The sequence below is a fragment of the Brienomyrus brachyistius genome, chromosome 4 (assembly GCF_023856365.1).
Source record: "Brienomyrus brachyistius isolate T26 chromosome 4, BBRACH_0.4, whole genome shotgun sequence".
Classification (NCBI taxonomy): Eukaryota; Metazoa; Chordata; class Actinopteri; order Osteoglossiformes; family Mormyridae; genus Brienomyrus; species Brienomyrus brachyistius.
This window is the reverse complement of record NC_064536.1, coordinates 8,059,136-8,080,674: the sequence shown is the minus strand read 5'-3', so window position 1 is coordinate 8,080,674 and position 21,539 is coordinate 8,059,136. Positions and strand designations below refer to the sequence as shown.

The 21,539-nt window shown below is 48.1% G+C and overlaps 2 protein-coding genes across 3 annotated transcripts; both read right to left on the bottom strand.

Annotated features, from left to right (window-relative positions):
* Window positions 1-27: 27 nt before the first annotated feature.
* Window positions 28-6,552, bottom strand: LOC125739870 (V-type proton ATPase subunit d 2-like). 2 transcript variants are annotated; one of them, XM_049010393.1, is made up of 9 exons: window positions 6,226-6,552; window positions 5,190-6,141; window positions 4,330-4,501; window positions 3,582-3,760; window positions 2,664-2,743; window positions 2,076-2,153; window positions 1,678-1,854; window positions 1,108-1,185; window positions 28-978 (listed from the first exon to the last, which is right to left on the bottom strand). In XM_049010393.1, the coding sequence occupies exons 2-9, from the start codon at window positions 5,317-5,319 to the stop codon at window positions 817-819; spliced, it is 1,056 nt and encodes a 351-aa protein (XP_048866350.1). In that variant the 5' UTR covers window positions 5,320-6,141; window positions 6,226-6,552; the 3' UTR covers window positions 28-816. The 2 variants fall into 2 exon arrangements, with proteins under 2 accessions (XP_048866350.1, XP_048866351.1); XM_049010394.1 differs by lacking the exon at window positions 2,076-2,153 and having other exon boundaries at window positions 5,190-6,552.
* Window positions 6,553-6,659: 107 nt separating this feature from the next.
* On the bottom strand, window positions 6,660-15,327 carry LOC125739871 (sorting nexin-16-like). Its single transcript, XM_049010395.1, has 7 exons — window positions 14,774-15,327; window positions 13,607-13,693; window positions 12,331-12,479; window positions 11,237-11,306; window positions 10,711-10,847; window positions 9,186-9,320; window positions 6,660-8,887 (listed from the first exon to the last, which is right to left on the bottom strand). Exons 1-7 carry the CDS (start codon window positions 15,077-15,079, stop codon window positions 8,770-8,772), a joined length of 1,002 nt encoding a protein of 333 aa, XP_048866352.1. The 5' UTR covers window positions 15,080-15,327; the 3' UTR covers window positions 6,660-8,769.
* Window positions 15,328-21,539: the final 6,212 nt, after the last annotated feature.

Genomic DNA, 21,539 nt, shown 5'->3' with positions numbered 1-21,539 from the left:
AACATTTATAAAGCACATGAGCTGAAGTTCAAGTTTAATCATTTAATGTTTCCCGATGTTCTTTCTGAGTTTTTGGGTAATGTCTTCGGCAAAATAGCATTTTTATTATTCTTTGAAGCCGTTAGGTCGACCAAGCACAGCATTCCTACAGAAAATCCTGTTTTCAGGCTGCTTCTTCACTTGCAAAACTGTATAAATGTTTTTATACATCACAATAAATGTATATTTTTATTTATTGCTACAAATTATTGCCAAATGCCGGACGGTTCAGTAAATAACTGAACTTTTAGTTTTGTGTTGGTATATGTGTTTTTGAGGTAGAACTGAGTTTGCCAGCAATATTTAGAACAGGGTTTTTCCAGCAATGTTTACAGCTATTTCCAAAAATCAGACCTCAGTCTAACAGAACGTGGTTGACACCACTTTCTATTAGATTACTTAATTGTATGAACTTTCTGTGAATTATAGACATATTACGATTTTAATGGAATCATACATATAATCACGGGGGGGAATTTTGTTTATATATATATATATATATAATATAAAATTCAGCAACTGCTGTGGTGTCAGAGTAGAACTTAAAGGACTAATCTAATTTCTTTTTCACAAATACTGATAAATGTTTTGGTCATGAAAGTGTCCCTTGAATGCTCTCATTAACATTCCCAGAATAACTGAACTGATTCCATTCAGATTACCATCAGGAGAATCAGCTTCGAACAAAAACACCCTTGACTGTCCTCATGCCACTCTCTGATTGAACAAAGAACTCATCTGATGTTGTTTTTGTTTTGCACTGTAGCCCCCCCCCCCTTAGAAAATGGGGATGTAATTCTCTATCTTGGATCGGTGCCGCTGTGCGATGCACTCCGCGATCCACATGATGTTCCTGCTCTCCTGCTCTTTCAGTTTCACGTAGGCGTAGAAGACCCCGAAGTGGAACTGGTCCAGGAAAGCCAGAGTGTTAAGTTTCACCTGGAAGATCAAGAAAGCAACTTGTGTCTTTCAGATTATACTAACTGCAGCTCGCCATCAAGAGTCTGACCTCTACAGTCACGCTCCATCAAAACATGCCACATAAATCCATAAATGCAACAAACTGACCTCGTGTTCAAAGAATCTGTCCTCCAGTGTTTTGTCGCCGGATCCCTGCATTGACCCTTCAAAGATCAGCTTGTATTCCTAATAGAAAAAGAGAACATTGAAAGACAGTATATTCACTGTGTGAATTTGATCCTCTTTGTTCCCAGCCAGTGTTACGTATGTCCTCTGGGGCGACTCAAAAGAAGAGGCTGTTTCCCCAAAAAATGTACTTTTAGAAAAGTTAGTTTTTGTGTCCTACTGTAACGGGGTCCCCCGTTATTCCTTTCTCTGCAGAGCTGCCAAACTAACAGCGTAAATAAATAAAAGGGACGCTCCACGTGACTGAAGCGAGTACAAGCTGAACACCTACACAGCTTTAGTGCTGGAGTATCCGAAAGCTATATGCTCACTTTGATAATTAACCTTCTCTTTAAGGCTTTGGCATACAAGGGTGTTCACCACCCCCAGAGGAGTGTTTATCAGGTCGATATACTCATGACAACTGCGGTTTGCTAAGCCGTCGTCCCTCAGGCTGTTGCATACGGGTTCCCTCCCCCCGCAGTGGCCTCTGCGGTGGCTGAAGAGACTCACGGAGTAACAATCCGCCACCGCTTTGACCTGCTCGCTGTCCTCAGCTTCAGACAGCAGGTGGAGCCCCTCTGGGTGCAGCCTGCCACAGCTGGGAAACAGCTGGCTCCTCTGGTCCCGAGTCAGGTCCGTGCCGAAGGAATTCACGGTGATGATGAAGGCACGGCGGTCGGCCTCGAACTGACACACACACACGGGTCTTTGTATCACTGCCTTTGTGAGGATACGTTTTGAGGACAGAAACTTCTGAAAAAATTGACTTGGTGGGGATGAGCTTACTGATTCATGTTTTTTGGGGGCTGAGAATCAAAATGAAGGCAGAAGGGATCCAGATAAATGGTGACAAATCAAAGCAAAAACACACAGAGGACATCTGACAAGGAAGACGCCTGCAATCTCACCTCCAGGATAGGGCACATGATCTCCTCTGTAGATCCACCTTCTTCTTTGCAAAACTTGTGAAAGGATTCTATATAAGCCTAAAAGCATTTTATTTAGGAATAAAAACCTTGTTATGCAAGACCCCCATCTGAGTATATAAATTTTGTAAGAAATAAGTATAGCCAGGATTGTGCTGCTTGGTGGTAGCATCCTAAAAGCAGCATTAAATGGCATAAATTCACTAATGAAAATTCACTGAAATGTGAAACACAGCTCATGCTCCCCTGCATGACCAGTACTGCGGTTCGTAACCCAGGACGCCAACTCCACCTTCGACTTTATGGCGAAAACATGTGCGTGTAAACTTTAAGCTGGGGGGGGGGGGGTGGGGGGCGAAGGTCAGAGGTCACATTTCCAAACACCTGCATATACGGCATAATCTAATTCTACAAATCCTTTTTGAATCCCTGAACATTTCAGGATATAAGAGAATACAGTATGCATCTCAGGTGTCATGGTGACGGTTTAAACTGCAGAACCCCAAATCAAACCCTGATGAAATGATTCCATCCTGCTCTACCCAGCTCCGGTTTGTTCCGGTTCCATACCTTGTACAATTTGTTCCTCAAGATCTCAGCATTCATTTCATCCAGGTCCATTTCGGACAGTGAGTCCTGGAAAAACTCAGCTGGTATTGGGGGAAAAACATAGAATACAGATCTTACTCAAGATCTCACACAACAACCTCCTGAAACTGCACATACCAGCTACTTAGACTGCATTAATCAGCAGGCTTTTTGGAGTTCAGTTTCCCCAGCGGTGTTAGGACACCCCGTGGAACCAAAGGCTGTACAACATGTCAGTGGTAATGTCTACTATTTCATACAAGCATGAAAGACTGCGGCTCGAGTTCCAAGCAACCTCTTCATTAATCAGATTTGTTTTGAGCCGAGGATGTATTTTTGTGAACAGAATATAAATTCTGTTACATTAACCTCAGGTGATAGCGCAGATTAATACCAATCAACATAACAATCAGGATTAAATTAAGACACTCATTCGTTTACCTACTTTTATAAGACTATGCACTTTCTAAACCCTACTTTTTAATCCCCAAATCATCCGTCTAATTTATCACGCAATTTATTTAAGGAACAAACTGTTATCATACAATAAAACAAAAATAGGAATCGAGGGACATTAAGGCAGTTATAATTAGAGCTGGGATTCAATCGACACCCCAGTTATGATGAAATGCTATAATGTTGCTGCTTGACTGACAGAGTTTTTGGCTATTTATACAAACATATGTGTCATGAGAGTAGCCCAGGGCACTGCTGCACTATTGACTGTCCTATTCCTTGATACTCAACTATACAACTGTAGGGTATAATAGAGGGGATCTTGAACCGCTAACCTTCTGGTTCGAGGTCTGTAACCTTAAGCAGCATGCTATCTACTCTGCTAACGAGACCAGCTTGGGCCAAACATCCCAGAGGGAGCAGAAAGCAGAAGCTGAGTGTTACCCAGGGGTGTGTCCACCAGGATGGCATTGTACAGCTCCGCAGGGCTCTGGGCAATGCCGACCGCCCCCATCTGGTCAAACCTGCCCAAGGGGTGGCACCGTGGCAACAGCTCGGACACAGGCCGCTGCCGCAGGGTCCCGGTGAGAAGCAGGATCACATTGTCGATCATGTAGCTGTAGCTGAAAGAGTGGTGGTAGGGGAGGGGGACTGTGTCATTTATGGTAGGAGAGCTTTTTCTTTGGGGGGGGGGGGGGGGGGGGGACAATGGGAGGGGTGTTGCCATAACTCCCATCGGCAGGATTTCATGTGAAATTCACATCACGCCGTAATGCTTGCAGGTGAAGCGCTTTCATAAATAACTCAAGGACACGCTTGGTCGTGCACTCGTAAATATGTCTGACGGGTGGCACTGAGTTACAGCAGCACAGGCGTGTGGGGGTCTCGGGGTGATGCCGGAAGGAAAACAGGGCCGTGTGCCGGTTGGATGGGGAGACGCAATAGGAACAGAGATAGGGCGATAATGAGAGGAGAGGAAACAAAAGGGAACAGGGGAGGCACAGGAAGGCAAAGGAGCGTGTTTATTGGAACAGAGCATAGTCTGCTAAGGGCATCCGTAACTCCAGGTGGTGGTCACGTGATTGCCCTGTCCCGGCACGGCCCCCCCCCCTTAGGGACTCGCACCTACTCTATATTCATATGATGTGGTGCCAGTGTTAGTGACATTCCCAACCCCCCCCCCCCCCCTCACGTGATGTAGTCCAGGAAGGTGGAGAGTGGGCGCACAGCGTGGCAGCGCAGGTAGCTGAACTCCGCCTGCAGCTTCTCCTTCATCCGGGTGTCGATCACCGACACCGTCAGATCCTCGCTCTCGTCAGCCAGAAACTTCCCGTAGTCTGTGGTCTGGAGGTGCACCTTCAGATCTGGATACACGTCATTACGTGAAATATGAGGGGAAAATAAACTCATCACTAAAAACTTTTTTTTTTTTTTAAAGCAAAAACAAATTATTTTCAAATGTAAACAAATTGGGGAGTAACATATATCAATAAACACTTCTTCAGTTGTAAGGTGAGCTTCATGCACGATGATCTTTAATGGAAAACGATCCCTTATAACAACAAATTATCAGCAGTTCCTTGCTGGCCATGTTAGAGGATCTGACTGACTGACTCATCTGTCACAGGTTCCGCTTCCCTCTTCTTTTTTGAGAAAAGCGCCTGGATAGAATCTCCCAAATTACCATTTTTTTTCTGGGCAAAGTACACGGCATCTAGGAAGTTCAGGTCCAGAAAGTACAAATTTTGAAACAGGATTTTGTTTCAACCAACCAGCTAAGCACTTACTCTGTGACTGTGACCCTTTATACTCACCTGGTTGGTTGAAAGGAAATCCTGGTGATTTGTACTTTCTAAACCGAAACGTTCCACCTCTGCTTCTAGGACGGCTTGCTTTTGACTCCCCCCCATGGGGCACAAGCAGACCCCAGGGATCGGAGCAGGGCGGCCGACAGAGCGGATAAATAACCTGTCAGGAAGCAGGACCCCGACAGGACTGAATGGGCAGTGGGATGCTGCCCTGGGGGGTGCAATGTCGAGGCTTTTCTCTTACCCTCCAGAGTCTCGCACTGTGCCAGGCTGGCGTAGTCTTCCCGCCTCAAGATGCCCGTTCGGAAGCCGCGAACCAGCCCCTCCAGGTAGCCGTGCTGGGCGTTGAAGCTGAGCTCCGGACACACAGACATCCTGCCCGCGGTCCCCAGCTGCCTTCTGCCCCATGCCCGACCCCCCCGCCTTTAAATGAAGGGATGCCCCCCCTCTCTGGCGTCAGCTGACACCCGCCTGCACTCTTCCTCTTTGGTCCTCAGAATAATTTCCATTGTCACTAATGACTCGCGACGTATATGACACATTCTTCCCAGTGATCTCCCCTGTCCTATGAGCAGTGCCACATTTAGGATCGCTTCTGCAGCTATTTGCGTTGTCCCATTTCATTACTTCGCTTTATCTGTTTCTCTAGTAGAAATGGCACAGTAGGTCAGCTGTCCTGAATTAGAGGCTTGATAGGGGCTGATGTCCCATCAAAGGTATTTGCCCTGTTCCTCCCAAGGGCGTTTGCTGAACATGGGAGACTGAAATATGCTGTGAATCTATAAGACATTGTGCTTCCTGGGGGTAAGCCTCCGGGCTCATTGTCAAAGTGGATATGGAAGATGAATGAATGGATGTATTAGAATTCACTGCCAATAGAGGGAGACATCACACTAGTATCTGTCAACCTTCACTTCCTAACTGGATGATATTATACTGGAATGAGCCATTTTCCGTTTTTGCTACAAATCAGAATCGCAGAACCCACTTTTTCCCAGTCTGACTGATGAGAGAAATCACCTACTGTGTAATGTTTATTTTCTATGTGGAAACAGTCTGCAAAACACGTACTGAGATCTGACAAAGACGACCCAAACATTCTGACATAATCCGGCCAAACAAGCAGCACATTTCTTAACTTGTTAGCGACATAGCGGAGATGCGCTTCTTCCGAATGTCCCTTTGGAGAAATTCCTCTGCCAGATAAAGGTAAATGAAATGCAAGTTAAGAGACCTGATGCTTCATTAAAGCATTTCAAAGTACTGGGTTGATCGCTTACCAGCCCTTGTGCGGGACTAAATCTGGCTTTGAAGAAATCCTGAAAGAGCTTCATGAAATGATCAGCAGGATCTCCGAGACCTGGCCAAACTTGGGAGCATGAGATCACCCATCAACTGGTCCAGGGGCTGCGTGTTTAATTGGATCCTGCCTCCGGATGTTGTCTGTCTAAGCTGTGTGAGGAGCAGAGTCAAGCTTCCTTAAATAGTGTCTTGTTTTGGTTTTAAATATTATTTGCACTCTCTGTGTTGAAGATTAAGTTTCTGCTGAGCAGGTGGACAGATCGTTACGCGTAGTACCACCTAGGGGGAGACACGCTAGAACACGCGCTTGCTCCTCTTCTAGTTGCGGCCAGTGAGGCTGTTTTGTTTCACTAACTCATCTGGACGAATATCACATTTTGTCCATGTTAGATTGGGAAAAAAAATACCCAAACACTTTCCTTCTGCGTTTATTTAATTTATTACACCGAGAGACATGCCCATTGATCGTTTATCCTGAGGAAGTTAAAATAAAAACAGCACTACAGTACACCGTGTTCCCCAAACAACATTACACCCACACACAGCCTCACCGTATCATTCCTCAGCTAACCTTCAGGCGTGTCCAAGAGCCAGCATAACGCACGGGGTCCGTCAGGCTGTCGCAGCACCCCCAACTGTCAGACAAGGCACACTGACTACTGGGAGCCCCTTTTCATGCATGGCGGAAAACATAAGGATGACGAAGTTCAACCAGAAGGGGGCGTTTGGGGAAAACGGGTTCGAAGGCACTATGATGCATAACGAGTTGTTTAAAAATAAATCAGCAGCTCCACATCGGAGTCGCGGTATTAAAACACACATCTCACATATTTTCCTCCTTCCAATGAATTCGACACAACAGACCTCAGCGATGCATTTTGTGGCATGGAAATGTCTCCAGGTTTGGCTCATACAGTCACTCATACAGTCAGATTTTAAGCACCCCCCCCCCACCCTTCATATCTGGAGGACAAACTGCGGCTTAGTTACTATCAGAAAGCCTCAAGGAAATGAAGCAGGGCAAGAAGGAGGGAGGGGGACAAAGGGTCACTGGGAAAAGGTTATGGCCAAACCAGTCAAAGTGGTGGCAGATTCGCCAAACAGGCTATGAGGCGGCGATTTACAAACAGACGAGACAGTTAAGGCACTTTGTTAAAGAGCCACCTCATTTTGCAGGGCGAGATTTTCAGAAGTGGGACACAGACCGAACGCATGTCACGAAGGCTACCGGAGCGCCTGCATCCAGCCGTATGACCTGAGCGGAAGTAGCAGTAGACAGCAGCGAGCTCACAGGCAGCAGCTGATGGGCATGCGCCGTGGGGGAAGTCTTACATCCAAGAAGGCATTCCACCCAAGAATGAGCCCACAGCTCGGAGTGTTTTAAAATGGGAGGGGGGGGGGGGGACTTTCAGTTGTAAGTAATGATTGTAGATTGTAAAACCCAAAGCAGATTATAAAACCTCCAGAATATGGAACTCAAGAGCACTATAAGCAAAGTCACATGATGCAAAGGAGGGTCACTGGAGGTCGTACGCTAAGAAGGGGAGTCAGAGAGGCCCGTAGTGCGTTTAAAGGGTCACCTTCACTGATGTTTTCCTACTTATCGGGGTGACACATTCAATGTCCCAAAAAAGTAAACATCCCCCAAAATAAATCCATAAAATATGATTGAGATATTCCAGGGTAAACCTGCTATTCAGCTGATGACAAAGTGTTGCGCACTGGCTTGGCCGTGATTTAAACTCAAGACGGAAAGATGATTGGTAGCAGTTCTCTCCAAGTTGGTCAGAGGCAGTGTGCCACTGTGCCAAGACACCACCTTGTGGAACCACCGGGAAATGCATGCACCGGGCGCATTGCACGAGGCCTCCCATCAGCCTTTTTTAGCGCGCTGTTTATAAAGTGGGAGCAGCCATAATAAACGTAAAACGTCCACGGAGAGTAACGCGCACCGAGGTTCTGTGCAGTGCCGGCGAGAAAATGGAGCCCTGTGTCCCTGTAACAGCAGCATGAGAGCAGCTCCAAGGAAGCCAGTCCGAAAAGTGACACAGCAAAAACACCAGGCCCAGATCCTGCTGCCCTGCACGGGGGGAACGGCCCAGTTTAATGGAGATAAAGTCTCTCCCACTGTGCATTTTCAAACAAGCAGAGCGGTTTCTTCTGCCTTCCAGTTCGGGTCACAGAGAAGGTCTGAATCTTTAAACATCTCCGCTGGAGAACACAACCATGAGGGAACATCCGGCTTCTTCCAGGAGTGCGAGTGATGAAATCCGAACAGACGGGGGAACCGTTCCCTGGGACTGTCGAGCAGAGAGAGCAGCTTGCTGAGGAGAACAGCGGGTGTGGGGGACGCCATGCCAGGGCCGAGCAGTCGACCTCTTCATCCATGCAAACGGGAGGTTCCACCGGAACTAGAACTTCGAAGGAAATCAGAGGATCGTTTCCACAGAATGGGAGAGATAGCAGGAGAGACCATGGCGCAAGGGTGGGGGAGGAGGGCAGGCCACAGGCTGGCGGGATCGTCAGTGTTCCAGCCGCACCTCCAGCATCGACTCCACCTGCAGAACTGGGGGGGAACTTCCCGGGGGGGGTCCGCACCAGCAGGCCGAATGCTCCTTCCCAGGAAACTGGACCTCACAGCTGCGACAGGGCGAAACACACAAGCGGATTCGACTTAACGCAAAGCGGCTTACGAGAGTTCAGTGGTCCCATTTCAGAGTGGGACACGTCCAACCCTAAGCTCCCTGATCTTCCGTACCTGCCATTTACACTTGCTATGGAGATGATGGAATATCATCTGCGGCATGACTCACGATTAAGAGCTCAGAAACTCCACAAGGTATTAAAAATCGATTTTTCTGATTAGTTTTCCAAGGACGGCGTGGCACCGGAGACCCGCACTGGCTCGAACTGGGGGAAGCGGAAGTGAACAGGGTACCTGTTCTCCTGCTCCTCCAAGTCCTGGTCGGCTTCGACTGCTGAACACTCCACATCCACCTCAGCACTGCTCTCGCTGCCCACGCCTGAGAGTCGGCAGGGGCTGTCCAGGCTGCCGGGGCTCAGGGAAGCGGTGCTGCATATATACATGTACATCAGGAAGGTGAACAGCACAACATATTCTGCGACCACAGCCCTCGAATGCTCCTCAACGCGCACCTACTACTCTGCTAATATGTAACAGCTACTCCACTAATGCTATAGTGTGCCCACTACTCGGCTAAGGCACATCCATCATAGTGCTAATGTGTGCCCAATACAGAGCTAAAAAGCACCCGATATGCCACTAACGAGCGTCTGCATCATGCTGCTGTGCATGCCTGCTACTCCACTAACGCAAAATCCAAGCCACATGTCGTTAATGTGTGTGCACCCACTACACCGCTAACGTGCACCCATCACGGCGCTAATACGTATCCACCGCGTCGCCAACGTGCACCCATCACGGCGCTAATACGTATCCACCGCGTCGCCAACGTGCACCCATCACGGCGCTAATACGTATCCACCGCGTCGCCAACGTGCACCCATCACGGCGCTAATACGTATCCACCGCGTCGCCAACGTGCACCCATCACGGCGCTAATACGTATCCACCGCGTCGCCAACGTGCACCCATCACGGCGCTAATACGTATCCACCGCGTCGCCAACGTGCACCCATCACGGCGCTAATACGTATCCACCGCGTCGCCAACGTGCACCCATCACGGCGCTAATACGTATCCACCGCGTCGCCAACGTGCACCCATCACGGCGCTAATACGTATCCACCGCGTCGCCAACGTGCACCCATCACGGCGCTAATACGTATCCACCGCGTCGCCAACGTGCACCCATCACGGCGCTAATACGTATCCACCGCGTCGCCAACGTGCACCCATCACGGCGCTAATACGTATCCACCGCGTCGCTAACGTGCACCCATCACGGCGCTAACGTGTATCCACCATGCCGCTAACGTGCACCCACCATGCCGCTAACGTGCACCCACCATGCCGCTAACGTGTATCCACCATGCCGCTAACGTGTATCCACCATGCCGCTAACGTGCACCCACCATGCCGCTAACGTGCACCCACCATGCCGCTAACGTGCATCCAGCATGCCGCTAACGTGCATCCACCATGCCGCTAACGTGCATCCACCATGCCGCTAACGTGCATCCACCATGCCGCTAACGTGCACCCACCATGCCGCTAACGTGCACCCATCACGGCGCTAATATGTATCCACCATGCCGCTACCGTGCACCCATCACGGTGCTAACGTGTAACCATCATGCCGCTAATGTGTACCCATCACACCACTAATGTGTACTCACTACGGCGCTAACGTGCAACCGCCATGCCGCTAATGTGTACCCACTACGGTGCTAACGTGCACCACATACCGTTCACGCTGTGAACATACACTCATTGTGCTGCTAACACACACCCATCACCCTCCTCCCATGTTTGACCTCACCTCATCCGCTTCTCCAAAGCATCTACGTGTACCTGCTTTTCAAGCAGGACCTTCTTGAGGGCCTCAATCTCCTTCTGTTTCTCCATCAGCTCCTTCTGCAGGCGATAGTTGGTCTCCTCCAAGGTTTCACAGAATGCCTGAAGGTGAGAAGAGACAGGAGGAATGGCTCTCTTTAATTTACCCTATTGGGACCTGGAAGCAGACCAACATCACTGCCAGAATACAAGCAGATGGAATTCCGACCTCCACAAGTGAGTAAAATTCCACAAGTGAGCCATCGTGCCCCAGATTTTTCTGAGGATTAGGGGCTAGGAGGCCCAGGCTAAAGGACTCAAAGGCAGAAGACAAATCTATATCTCCTTAACAACATTCACTGGGCTTAACATAGCTCCGCACCACAGCTTCACGCATATTTTGTAACCAAAAAGGCTGCAAGGATGAATACAGGAGCTTTGCCGAGATTTCCATCATGTATTACATGGGAATATAAGAACACTGAACACAGAGCAGAGGGTGGCAGTCTTACCCGACTCTCTTCTAAGCTGTCAAAGGGACCTGGTGGGTCATCCAGGCACAGGAACTCCCGCACAGCCACGCTGGATGGGGAACAGGGGGAGCTAGCACGGAGGCACGGAGGCTAGCAGCTAGCACGGAGGCTAGCAGCTAGCACGGAGGCTAGCAGCTAGCACAGGGGTCACTGCTGAAAGCCCAGGGGTCACTGCTGAAAGCCCAGGGGTAGGAAAGTACCCAGCCTTCACTCGCCAATGTTCACGTTTCAAGCTTGATTTGCCACATACATAATAATATATGAAATGCTTTTTCCACCTGCTCCCAGGATTTCGCTTGAAAGGCAATACGCAATACAAATAAAATACGCAATAAACAAAATTGTATAAAAAGATAAATAAAAAAAAATTTAAAGCTGCAAAAAGAGAGAGCAAGGATTTCAGTAGTTGTAAAAAATAAAATTAACATAAATTTAGATGGTTTCTAGTGTTACCAGTAAAGTGAGACAGATTAAGGCTCATAACGTTTCGATGTTCAGGTGCTCACTTGGATGAGCCACCCCTCCTAGTAACTGAAATTTCCTCCCTCTCAGCTTAGCTGTCCCAGTATCACTTACACTTGACTTCAGACTCCCTGAACCGGGAGACGACGCCCTTGGGGCCTGAACCCGTCAGCCCCTATAGAGAACACGAGCCGGGATTCTGTGCACTTAGATCATGGCAGTCGGCTTTGCGCCCAAAGAGGTTTAGTATTGCTAAGTCCCCCTGTGTGGATTACAGGCCATTCCTACCGCTCTGTACCAAATGCCCTTTATTCTGCAGCACGCAAATACAGGCCTAAGGTCAGTTATTTTTGTGGGGCCACCCAGAGGCCTGGGGAAGCAGGGAGGAAAAGCATTTGGTAGTGCCCTTATTTGAGGTATTTCTCCCTCTGTCACACACACACACACACACACCTTTGTATTCATATTCTTATGGGCAGCATCCCTTCATTTCTATTGGTATAACCTTAATCCCAAAAATGACGACCTTAAGCCCTACCCAGCCCTAACCATAAGTAACCAAACAAAATATAAGAGTTTTGGCATTTACTCCCCTACACACACACACGTACCTGTTGGCGATGTCTTTGTGAGCCACCAGGTTCTGCAGAAATGCCTGCAGCCCCAGCTGCCGGTCCTCCAGGAAGCTCGTGTTGTAGTTATCCTTAAACCAGCGCTTGGGCGGCAGGGCCAGGCGAAATCCGGGGAACATCTCCTTCAGCTGAAGGCCAGCACACACACCCAGAAAGACACAACACACCAGGTACGGCAGTCAGGAAACATCTGGAAGAATCAGTAGAAACACTGACTGCCATGATCGTGGATGAGGTCTGCGCACTCTTTCCATCAGCGCGTTCACTGCCTGCGATCTAACAATCCGACAGAAATTTAAATCCTTCCCGTAGAGTGGCAGTGTCAGCCGTGTGTCACCTTTTGAACTTTTGACTTTGAGGTTTTGGACAAAAGCGCCTCTTTGTTCTGTAATGGTCTCTTCCACAATTTAGCGGCGAGCAAAGGTAAGCAAGGTAGGGGAGGGAGAGGGTTTTGGGAGCAAGATAAACAAACGGAGGACTTTCAAACACACTCAAAATCATGTGCTCTCGTTTATGATCGTGCATGATGTCAGGTTTCACATTCTACCTTTAAATGACTCAGAGAATGCGTCCAAGAAAATAAGGATACAGTACAAAATGCTAAATGTGACCATGATACATGGACATAGGACCACCTTTTTTATGCCCCATACCAATTTCAAGATGCTTAACTTTCTGTTAATTTGGTAACTTTCTGTATGATCACATGCCAGCTTTCAAAACAGTGTCTGTAAGAAAGGTTACCTCACCCCCCCAGCCACACCTCAGGGTGTAAATATTCTCATTTCCCAAATCCAGAAATACCGGTTCAACTGTAATACCTACATGCTATTTAGTGGGAAATTGTTTTATCCTTTATTACCTGTTTCTATGTTGAGGTCAGTAACCAAACTTTCTGGATAACAGAAAGCATCCTTTAAGTATCACTTAAGCAAATTCTGTTGAATAAAACAACCTGTCTTGTCTGGTCCACAGTTGCCCTATTAGATGTCGATATCACAAAAAAAAAAAAAAAATGAAAGTAAAACAATAGTAATTGTTGAAGAACCCCTGGAACATTAGTTCCACATTTGAATAACACAGTATTGAAATGTGATTTTAATTGTCATTCGGAGTTTAAGGGCTCAGTGAACAATTGGTCTGGGCAGGGCCATTTTGGCCTGGGAACCCCTTGCAGTAGGTACCCACCAAATGGACCAGTGGGCAGTTTGGTGAGATGCCATTACAGGCACGTGGCCTCAGAGGGCGAGCTCACCTTCCCGTTAAGCCTCGCAAAGTCAGTGTACCTCCGGAAGACCACCCAGCTCTCTTCCAGAGTCTTCCGTACTAGGATCTTGTAGACCTGCAGGACACAGAGGGAATGGTGGTGAACGACCAGGTTCGAAAGCAGGGGATTATCTTCAAAAGCAGCAAGTGGAGCTGCACTTTACACTGAAATACTGCAATTCACCTGGTACAGGTGCAGTTCCGGATAAAGCAGGCGACAGAACGCCCACGCATGCCAGCACCAACCAGACCAGACCACAGCAACCCACCAGGTACAACATCCCACCCATACATGATAAAATACGATCCATCGTTCTTAACCTGTGAAACACGCTATATGAATACAAATACCGGCTTGAGCACAGGCCCTTAACCCCCAGCTCCCTGGGCACCACTACGGGTAGCTACCCTTCACAGACAGCTTACTCTACAAAGAGCAAGTTGAGGGAGGCGAAAAGACTATAAAGTATCCATTATTATTATTGTCCAGGTTTGACCACATGCGCAGTTAAGTTCTGACGGGCATTATGAAAGGCACTAAAAAGAAAACAGACTCAGATTTGTCCACCTGCTCTCTGGATGGTGTGACACTACCGAACAACAGGAAGAGGAAGAGGTTCTAAAACAGACAGCCCAAGGGAGAGTCTCGTAGATGAAGCGAACAGCCAATGAGAATAAAGCTGAACGACACAGGAAACGGGAACAAACGTGGCCCGTCTGTGTCCCAAAATCCCCCAGGGAAACTGCAAAACACCATCATCCATGACAATACAATACAGGTACTCTGGCCATCACTTTATTCTAATTGGGTACTTTTCACATGCCCTATTGTTCGTTGACATTTCTGTTCTGTAAAATGACACACAATGACAACATCCTCCTTGCTGGGGCTTCGTATCTGCGGCATCTAGTCGACAGCGTACCTTTGGCTCCATCTGATAAGTAGCACTAGACACAGTGCGCCAAAACTATGCAATACACCTGTCTAAAACACAGTCCTGTTAACTCACTCCCGGGCATAAACTTCCCACCACGGACCACCAGGCACACTTGTGCAAACACGTGCCAACCATACCAGTTCACACAGCGCCCCCCAAAAGGGATGCAAGAGCAGCAGAGTGCAGGGCAAAACCTGAGCCTATGGGTAATGTCTTACCGTGAATTTTGCACGCTCCTCCATGACCTCGTAGCCTAGCAGGGTTGGGGTCAGGGGCCGCTCCTCCCAGTTAGGCCCCTGAGAGCCCTCTTCCACCCGGAGAGGCGCAGAACCCTGTATGGATGAGCCTATCCCGTTCGGCTGAGCCTGTGCAGAGGGTCCTGCCTCATTCCCCTGTGCTCTGGATGGCGAATTGGAGCTGGTGGATGTACTTCCAGATGAGGATGTCCTCCAGACTCGCGAGGGGCTCCTGCCTCGCTGGACTCGCTCCACGGGGACCGGAACTGGAACGAAAGGCGTGGCCATCGTGCCCAAGCAGTACTGCGGAGCGGGTCACCCTGCGCGCCGTGCTGACTGCAGAAACAAGTGGGGAACAGTGAGCCTGGTAGCCTGCCAACCTGACACTCACAAAGAGCAGCCCAAATGAACCAGGTAAGAGGCCTCAGCCGGGATTCGCTGCTGTATTTACACACATGGAAGAACAGGGCACGTTTAAAAGCAGCCGACTCTACCAGGCCCAGCATGGTCAATTGGAAGCTGGACTCGGAACCAGCTCTGATTCCCCGATGATGAGTGCCCAACCAACCCCGGGTGTGTGCCCTCCCTCTATAAGCCACTCACACCGTTAAATGCCTGCCGGATCACGGCGCACTGCTACACACGGCTGGGCTGACCCCTCCGACCAGGGCTGCTGACCTCTACCCGCTCCACGTTTCACCGTTCGCCAAAGTAAACCACCCCGGTCTCGGCCACGCGACAAGAGCAGCGGGCTCGCGTCCCCACAGGTCGGTCACTCCCGGCTACCGCCAAGAGCATAAACAGAAAAACGGGCATGTCACCCGGCCGCTTCCCCTAAGGCGCAGCCGTCGAGGGAAGCCGCCAAACCCGCGGCATCGAGGCCCGCGGCCGCTGTTTCTCTCACGTTTTCCTGCATTATTTACTCGCCTTTGTGCGATTTCACGAACACCGACTTCGCCTCCGCAACCGCCGCTTTTCTTCACTTCGTCAACTTCTGCGGAGGTTGGAGCTTCGGGCACGCAAACGAGCGCGTTGTGACGTCAGCACGCTGGGGCGGGGCGGAGGGCGTGGCCACGCAGAGTGAAAGGAGCGAGCGTCCATGCATATTTGTTCGATTTATAACACTATTTTATTCAACCAAAACTTCACAAAACGTTGACACGACCCTATTTATATTATCTGTCTATACTATTAGATGCACATATTGTCTATTGTTTAGTAACAGTTCGCAGTTCGGATCCCGTTTCAGAATGTAAACTTCAGATCCTGACATATTGTAATGAATCACGTTTTCCAGTAGATGGCATCCCTGTGTCAGTACTAAACAGTGGCGTCAGATTCACCTCTACTAATAATGACGCTATTATTAATAATAATAATATTATTATTAAGGGTCCAAAGCACGTAGTATTGGGACTATTATTTTTATTTATTTACTTATTTTTTTCTTCCCTAAAACCTAATGTGCAGCCTAAACTGTAAGACTTAGTTATTACTATTATTATTATTATTATTATTATTATTATTTTACCTGTAAAAAATCTTTTTTGGTGAATAACGTGGCCAGTTCGATTGGCCCTGTTCTACTTATGAAACTAAATGGTCTAAAGGGCTTGGAGAAGAATACAAAGATTGTTATCCAGGTACATGAAAAGTACTGACACCTTCAAGCCTGCTGTGTCCTACGTGGAAAACCATTTCTGTGTAGAAGCCTGTCCTCGTGGGAGATGCGTTTGTTCTCCGTAATATCAGCGGACGCTGACATGCTACCGCAGGACACGTCTGTGGCAAGCTGTGTGGGCACAGGCTAATAGGCGAATAGGGCCAGACCTTTGGTCCCTGCTCATCATGTTGTAACTGGTGCTGACTGCTGGGGTGCCAGCCATGGATGAAGAAGGAGGCATTTGTTGTGATGGTGTCTTGCAAGGAGAGAGGATGCAGCCCAGCTGATGCTCACAGTAATGACAGTGAACAAAGAGAAATATCTTTTCGCTGAGTGGATCTGGATGTGCAGCCTGCAGTGGGCTCTGTATTTGGATTTCACCTCTCACACTGATACTGATTTAAGAAGGTCCACCCACTCCGCTCCAGGAAGCTTTTTGATTGGCCCTCGCCCTCTACAAAGGCTGCCGGCATGGAGGAGGTGCAGTAAAGCATCAAGAGACTAAGGCAGAGATGGGAGGAGGCTTCTCACAGGCAGAGACTTTTTCGGGAGGTGGAGCAGAGGAACATGGTGCTTTTCTGAAGGGGGCACAGTGAAGTGGGGGCATTGGGCTGAGCCCCCGCCCCCCCCTTCAGCCCACAGTGGTTCAGCCATTTTCCTTTTTGACAACGACATGCTTTTTGAGTTCTAAAGAGAACACTTCATTCCCAAATTACCATAATTAGTTTAATTGCTGGATCAAGAATTGTAGGTATCGCAGTGTTATCGCAGTGTTATTGCAGTGTTATCGCGGTGTTATTGCGGTGGTATCACAGTGTACAGAGTATGAGAGCCACTGTCCAAGTGTTGCTGTCATTTAAACCCCAAATGAGGCTGAATTTGCATGAAAAGCTATAAAACTGTATATAGGCCTTGAGCATCAATAGGCATATTTATATTTAATACCCTGACTATTCTTTCTGTCACGAAACACAAATTATCCTATTCTCTACTTGCCATATTCTGACTGGCTGCATCTAGGAAGTAGAATTTTTTTAGCAATTGGGGCATTTGCGATTTACTTCTGTAGAGACATTTATTATATGCAGACTCTCCTGACCAGTCTTTCTCCAGTGAACACGACAAACTCATAAATGTGGCCAGAAGTGTTTGGGCTGATGAAGGAGGGAGCTAGGAGTCCCTTAATTGCTCAACTGTTCGTGTGTATGTGTGTGACACTCGTGCGACACCGGGGAGGTGTCCTCAAAAAGTACTGGCCCACATCAGTAAGAGAATCCCCCTCACGCAGCCATTCTCGTCATTCAGAGCCCCAGTGGTCCCACCCAGGCAGCTCCTGGCCCACTTTCAAGGCGGAGGAGAGGTGGAGGAGAGGGGAGACTTTTATTGCAAAAGTTGCTAGCATCGGATAGAGTGTGGAGGCGGAGCCAAAGTCTCAAATTCAACATATCAACATCGTCATGTGTTTTCACCGGTCACTTAGTGCTGCATTTAACACGCTGCAAATATCTCTTTCTGAAATCATTCTTCATACCTATCTTCCATAGCCGCTTCACCAGCACAGAGTCAGGGTGAGTGAGAATGAATTCCATTCCATGCAGCAGGTGGCGATGTAGGGGACACACATATACACATTCACATAGATTATGACCAAGTTAGAGTCTCTGATTCACCTAACTGCATGCTTTTAGATTGTAGGAGGAAACTGGAATACTGTGAATACTGAAGAGTGGGGATATTCACTTTTCCAATCAGCCAGCTGTAACAGTAAGAAAGATCAACAGCAGGCTTAGGGCTGGTTAAAAGTGAAGCCAGTTAAAAATACTATCAGTGGACAGAGAACCAGAACTGCTGACCCATAAACAGGATGAGGTTCATATCTTCCCTAATTGCTACAGCTTGTTCAGTATGCAATGTTTTGCTCAAACCCATTCATTACATATTTACACAGTCCATTTAAGAACCACGTACCTTAGAGAGTCTTTGTAAATTCGTACAGATATAAATAATACATATGATTGACTGGGTCACATTCAGCGTAAATACGCACACACAGATGCATGCACACACACCCCAGACGCCGGCTGGACCCCTGTCAGGTAATTCTGAATATATCATGCGGTACCTGGAGCTCAGGTGTCAACCAGGCGCTAATTGAACCCTACAGGACGCTGGCATCCAGGAACACGGAATCCGGAACCTTCCGCCTATAAAAATAAAAAAATGCCTCACACCGCACTGCCTGTTTGTTCTTTAATGCTCTGTGGTTAAATGAAAACAGTAGATCAGTGGCATATAGGGTAATTTATCAGAGCTGCCCGGCACACATCCGCCACGGTAAATCCGGCTTTCACAAGGAGCTCTAAGACCCGCCAAGTCATCGCTTTTCGCTAACGTCTCTCCCCTAATGAGAATGGCCTTCGAATTTCCCTCGCCTACAGCGATACCTCGGCCAAGGTACCGCACAGCGCTGCCAGCATTCAATTAAAAAGAGAGAGAGAGAGAGAGAGAGAGAGAAAGAGAGAGAGAACAATCTTGTCCCCCTCCCTTAGCCGCCAAGCTTAAGTAGCTGAGGATTTCACATTAATCAAAGGATTTCAGGTGGCTTTTCGTGGATCGATTGGATATGCGGCGTAAAACCGACTCGTAATCAGCGGTAACTGATAGTAACCGGTGCATGTACGTTCAACCGTTACCAGCGCCGCCTAAAAACTGGCCTTTTGTGGCCAAATTTTATGCTCTTATGAAATGTGAAGGACATGTTGTGATGAGGCTGCTATCAGACATCTGACTTCCCCGGTGAAACAGGACAGAAATCCTGATCAGAGACACAATGAGGCACAGGCTAACAGAGACTCAAAAACCAAAGACGGCTGATTCTGAAAGGGGAATGTACACTGGTGCCCCTGCCAGCCGTGTGACCGCAGACCAGCAGATGGATCCCACTTTCCACCAGGGAAATATTAGTTTTACTGTAGTACAAGACAACGTCATGGCGGCTGCAGAACAGTCCCGTCCACAAGCTGGAGGTGCAGCAGGCGGAACGAGCCACAGTCTTGTGGAAAAGCCAGGTACTATTTTTTGTCCCAGTTTCAAACATAACGCTTTGAACGCAGATCCCGTTCCTGCACCGCTGCCGTCTTTGTTAGCCCACAATGCCAGCTGGTTGGCAGGTGCTCCGGGACGCTTCCACTCGAGGACAAGTTCCTCCTTTGTGAGTCAAGCACACAGAGCCCTGGGGAAGGCCCACCTGCATCCCATGATCCTCTCTGCTGCCGTGAGCTGTCCTCTCTGGAGTCAGCATCAGAATCTGAGTGGTTCACCAAGGCGCGATGCTGGGGCTATAGACAGGGCATTGGGGTTTTTAGAATGAAATCATGTTACATGAGGATGTAACAGAAAATTTGAGTTCTTTCTTCTTTCTCTCCCTCTCTCTGTCTCTCTCTCGCTCTCTCTCCCTCCCTCCTCTACTTCCCTTCCGGAATGACAGAATGCCCAGTGATCAGGCCCACAGGCAGGGGGTGGGGGCCAGTGGGTGTGAGATAGCCTTCCCACCTCAGTGACTGGGCACTTCTGTCTGTCCCGCTGCAGAACAGGATTCACATCCAGGTAGCCACCATTGGTCTGGCACCGTCACCAATCGATGGAGGTTCAGTCCCAGAACACGGCTGATTCAGAGAGATATGGACTCCCAAGCCATTCCCAGTCTTCCCGCATAGATACGGCACCACACTGCTTCTTACTATCAAGCGTCATTAAGCCTTTCTCTTTTCCTTCCAGGAGTAAAAAAAAAACTGACATTCTCTAGGTCAGTGGTCACCGTCTCTGCTCCTGGAGAGCTGCCACCCTGCAGAGCTTAGCTACAGCCCTAATGTAACACATCAGATACAGATAATCAGGTACTTCAGTAGCATCTCATATTAGAACTAACTTAGTTTCAATATGGCTGGCTGCAGTACTTATCTGTATCAGATGTGTTACAGAGCTTGTGACCACTGCTGTAAGTAAACAGTACACTACAAGGGCTTCTTTGTATAACATCTGAATATGTACCCTAAACTGTTTACTGGGGGGGCTGGTCAGAAAGTCTGTGGTCAGCAGAAGTGGGTAGTTCAGGTCCAGAGAGTAAAAGTCCAGACCAAGATTTTGTTTCAACCAACCAGTTGAGTACTCTGTGACTGTGGCTCTTCATGCTCAGCTGGTTAACTGGTTGGTTGATTTTTACTTTCTGGACCTGAATTACCCAACTCTGGTGGTCACACCTTTAATCTGTATCCATATCAGTCACGTTTTCTCATAGGAATTTGAATCTCCCACCAATACAGCCCCTCCCCAGGTTACGATGGGGTTAAGTTCCCAAAAACCGTAAGGCAAAGAAATCGTAATGCAAAAATGCATTTTTAACACAGCACACCTAACCTACCAAACATCATAGCCTAGCCTACTTTAAACATGCTTATAACACTTACATTAGCCTACAGTCGGGCAAAATCATTAACACAAAGCCTATTTTTTAATATGTTGAATATCTCATGTAGTTTATCGAAAAATGTGCTCAAAGCGAAAAACAGTTGCCCATCATAAAGTCAAAATATCGTAACTTGGACCCTCGTAACCTGGGGAGCATCTGGACATTGTTGCCAAGACGATGTTCTTATGGAAAACAGCTTCCAATTTCCCCACAGTCAGATGCTTCGCCCAAGCGGACAGGGTGAGCAGCTGATATCGGTGAGGGCCTCCTTAGACCTGAACCTTCGTGGCTTTGACCAAACCGCACCTTTCTGCTCGCATTCTGAGCTGCCACAGTGCTGTCCATCCGCAGAAAGATCCGGAAGAAGAACAGCAGCTTAATGGAGGAGATACTGTAATGGTATGGATTTCTCTATGACTTAGAGCCCGATAAGAGGAGAGTAACTGTCACCAAATCCTCCTGAGTAAATTTCAGCTCTTGGAGATACGGGCAGCCCCGTGTAGCTACTCTATAAATAAGCAGATGGCAAAATATATAAATAAATGTGGCTGACAGGCTCAGCCCAACGGTGGCAGGACTGCAGACTGGGAACTACTGAAGCTGACTCCAGCTTCTGA

Coding starts and splice junctions, on each gene's coding strand:
- LOC125739870 (XM_049010393.1), bottom strand. CDS start 5,319: ATGTCTGTGTGTCCGGAGCTCAGCTTCAACGCCCAGCACGGCTACCTG. Junction 3,761..4,329: donor ACCTTCCTGGACTACATCAC/GTGAGGGGGGGG, acceptor CCACTCTTTCAG/CTACAGCTACATGATCGACA. Junction 979..1,107: donor ACAGATTCTTTGAACACGAG/GTCAGTTTGTTG, acceptor TTGATCTTCCAG/GTGAAACTTAACACTCTGGC.
- LOC125739871 (XM_049010395.1), bottom strand. CDS start 15,079: ATGGCCACGCCTTTCGTTCCAGTTCCGGTCCCCGTGGAGCGAGTCCAG. Junction 12,480..13,606: donor TTGCGAGGCTTAACGGGAAG/GTGAGCTCGCCC, acceptor GCTGGCCTTCAG/CTGAAGGAGATGTTCCCCGG. Junction 10,848..11,236: donor ACAGCTTAGAAGAGAGTCGG/GTAAGACTGCCA, acceptor TCTCACCTTCAG/GCATTCTGTGAAACCTTGGA.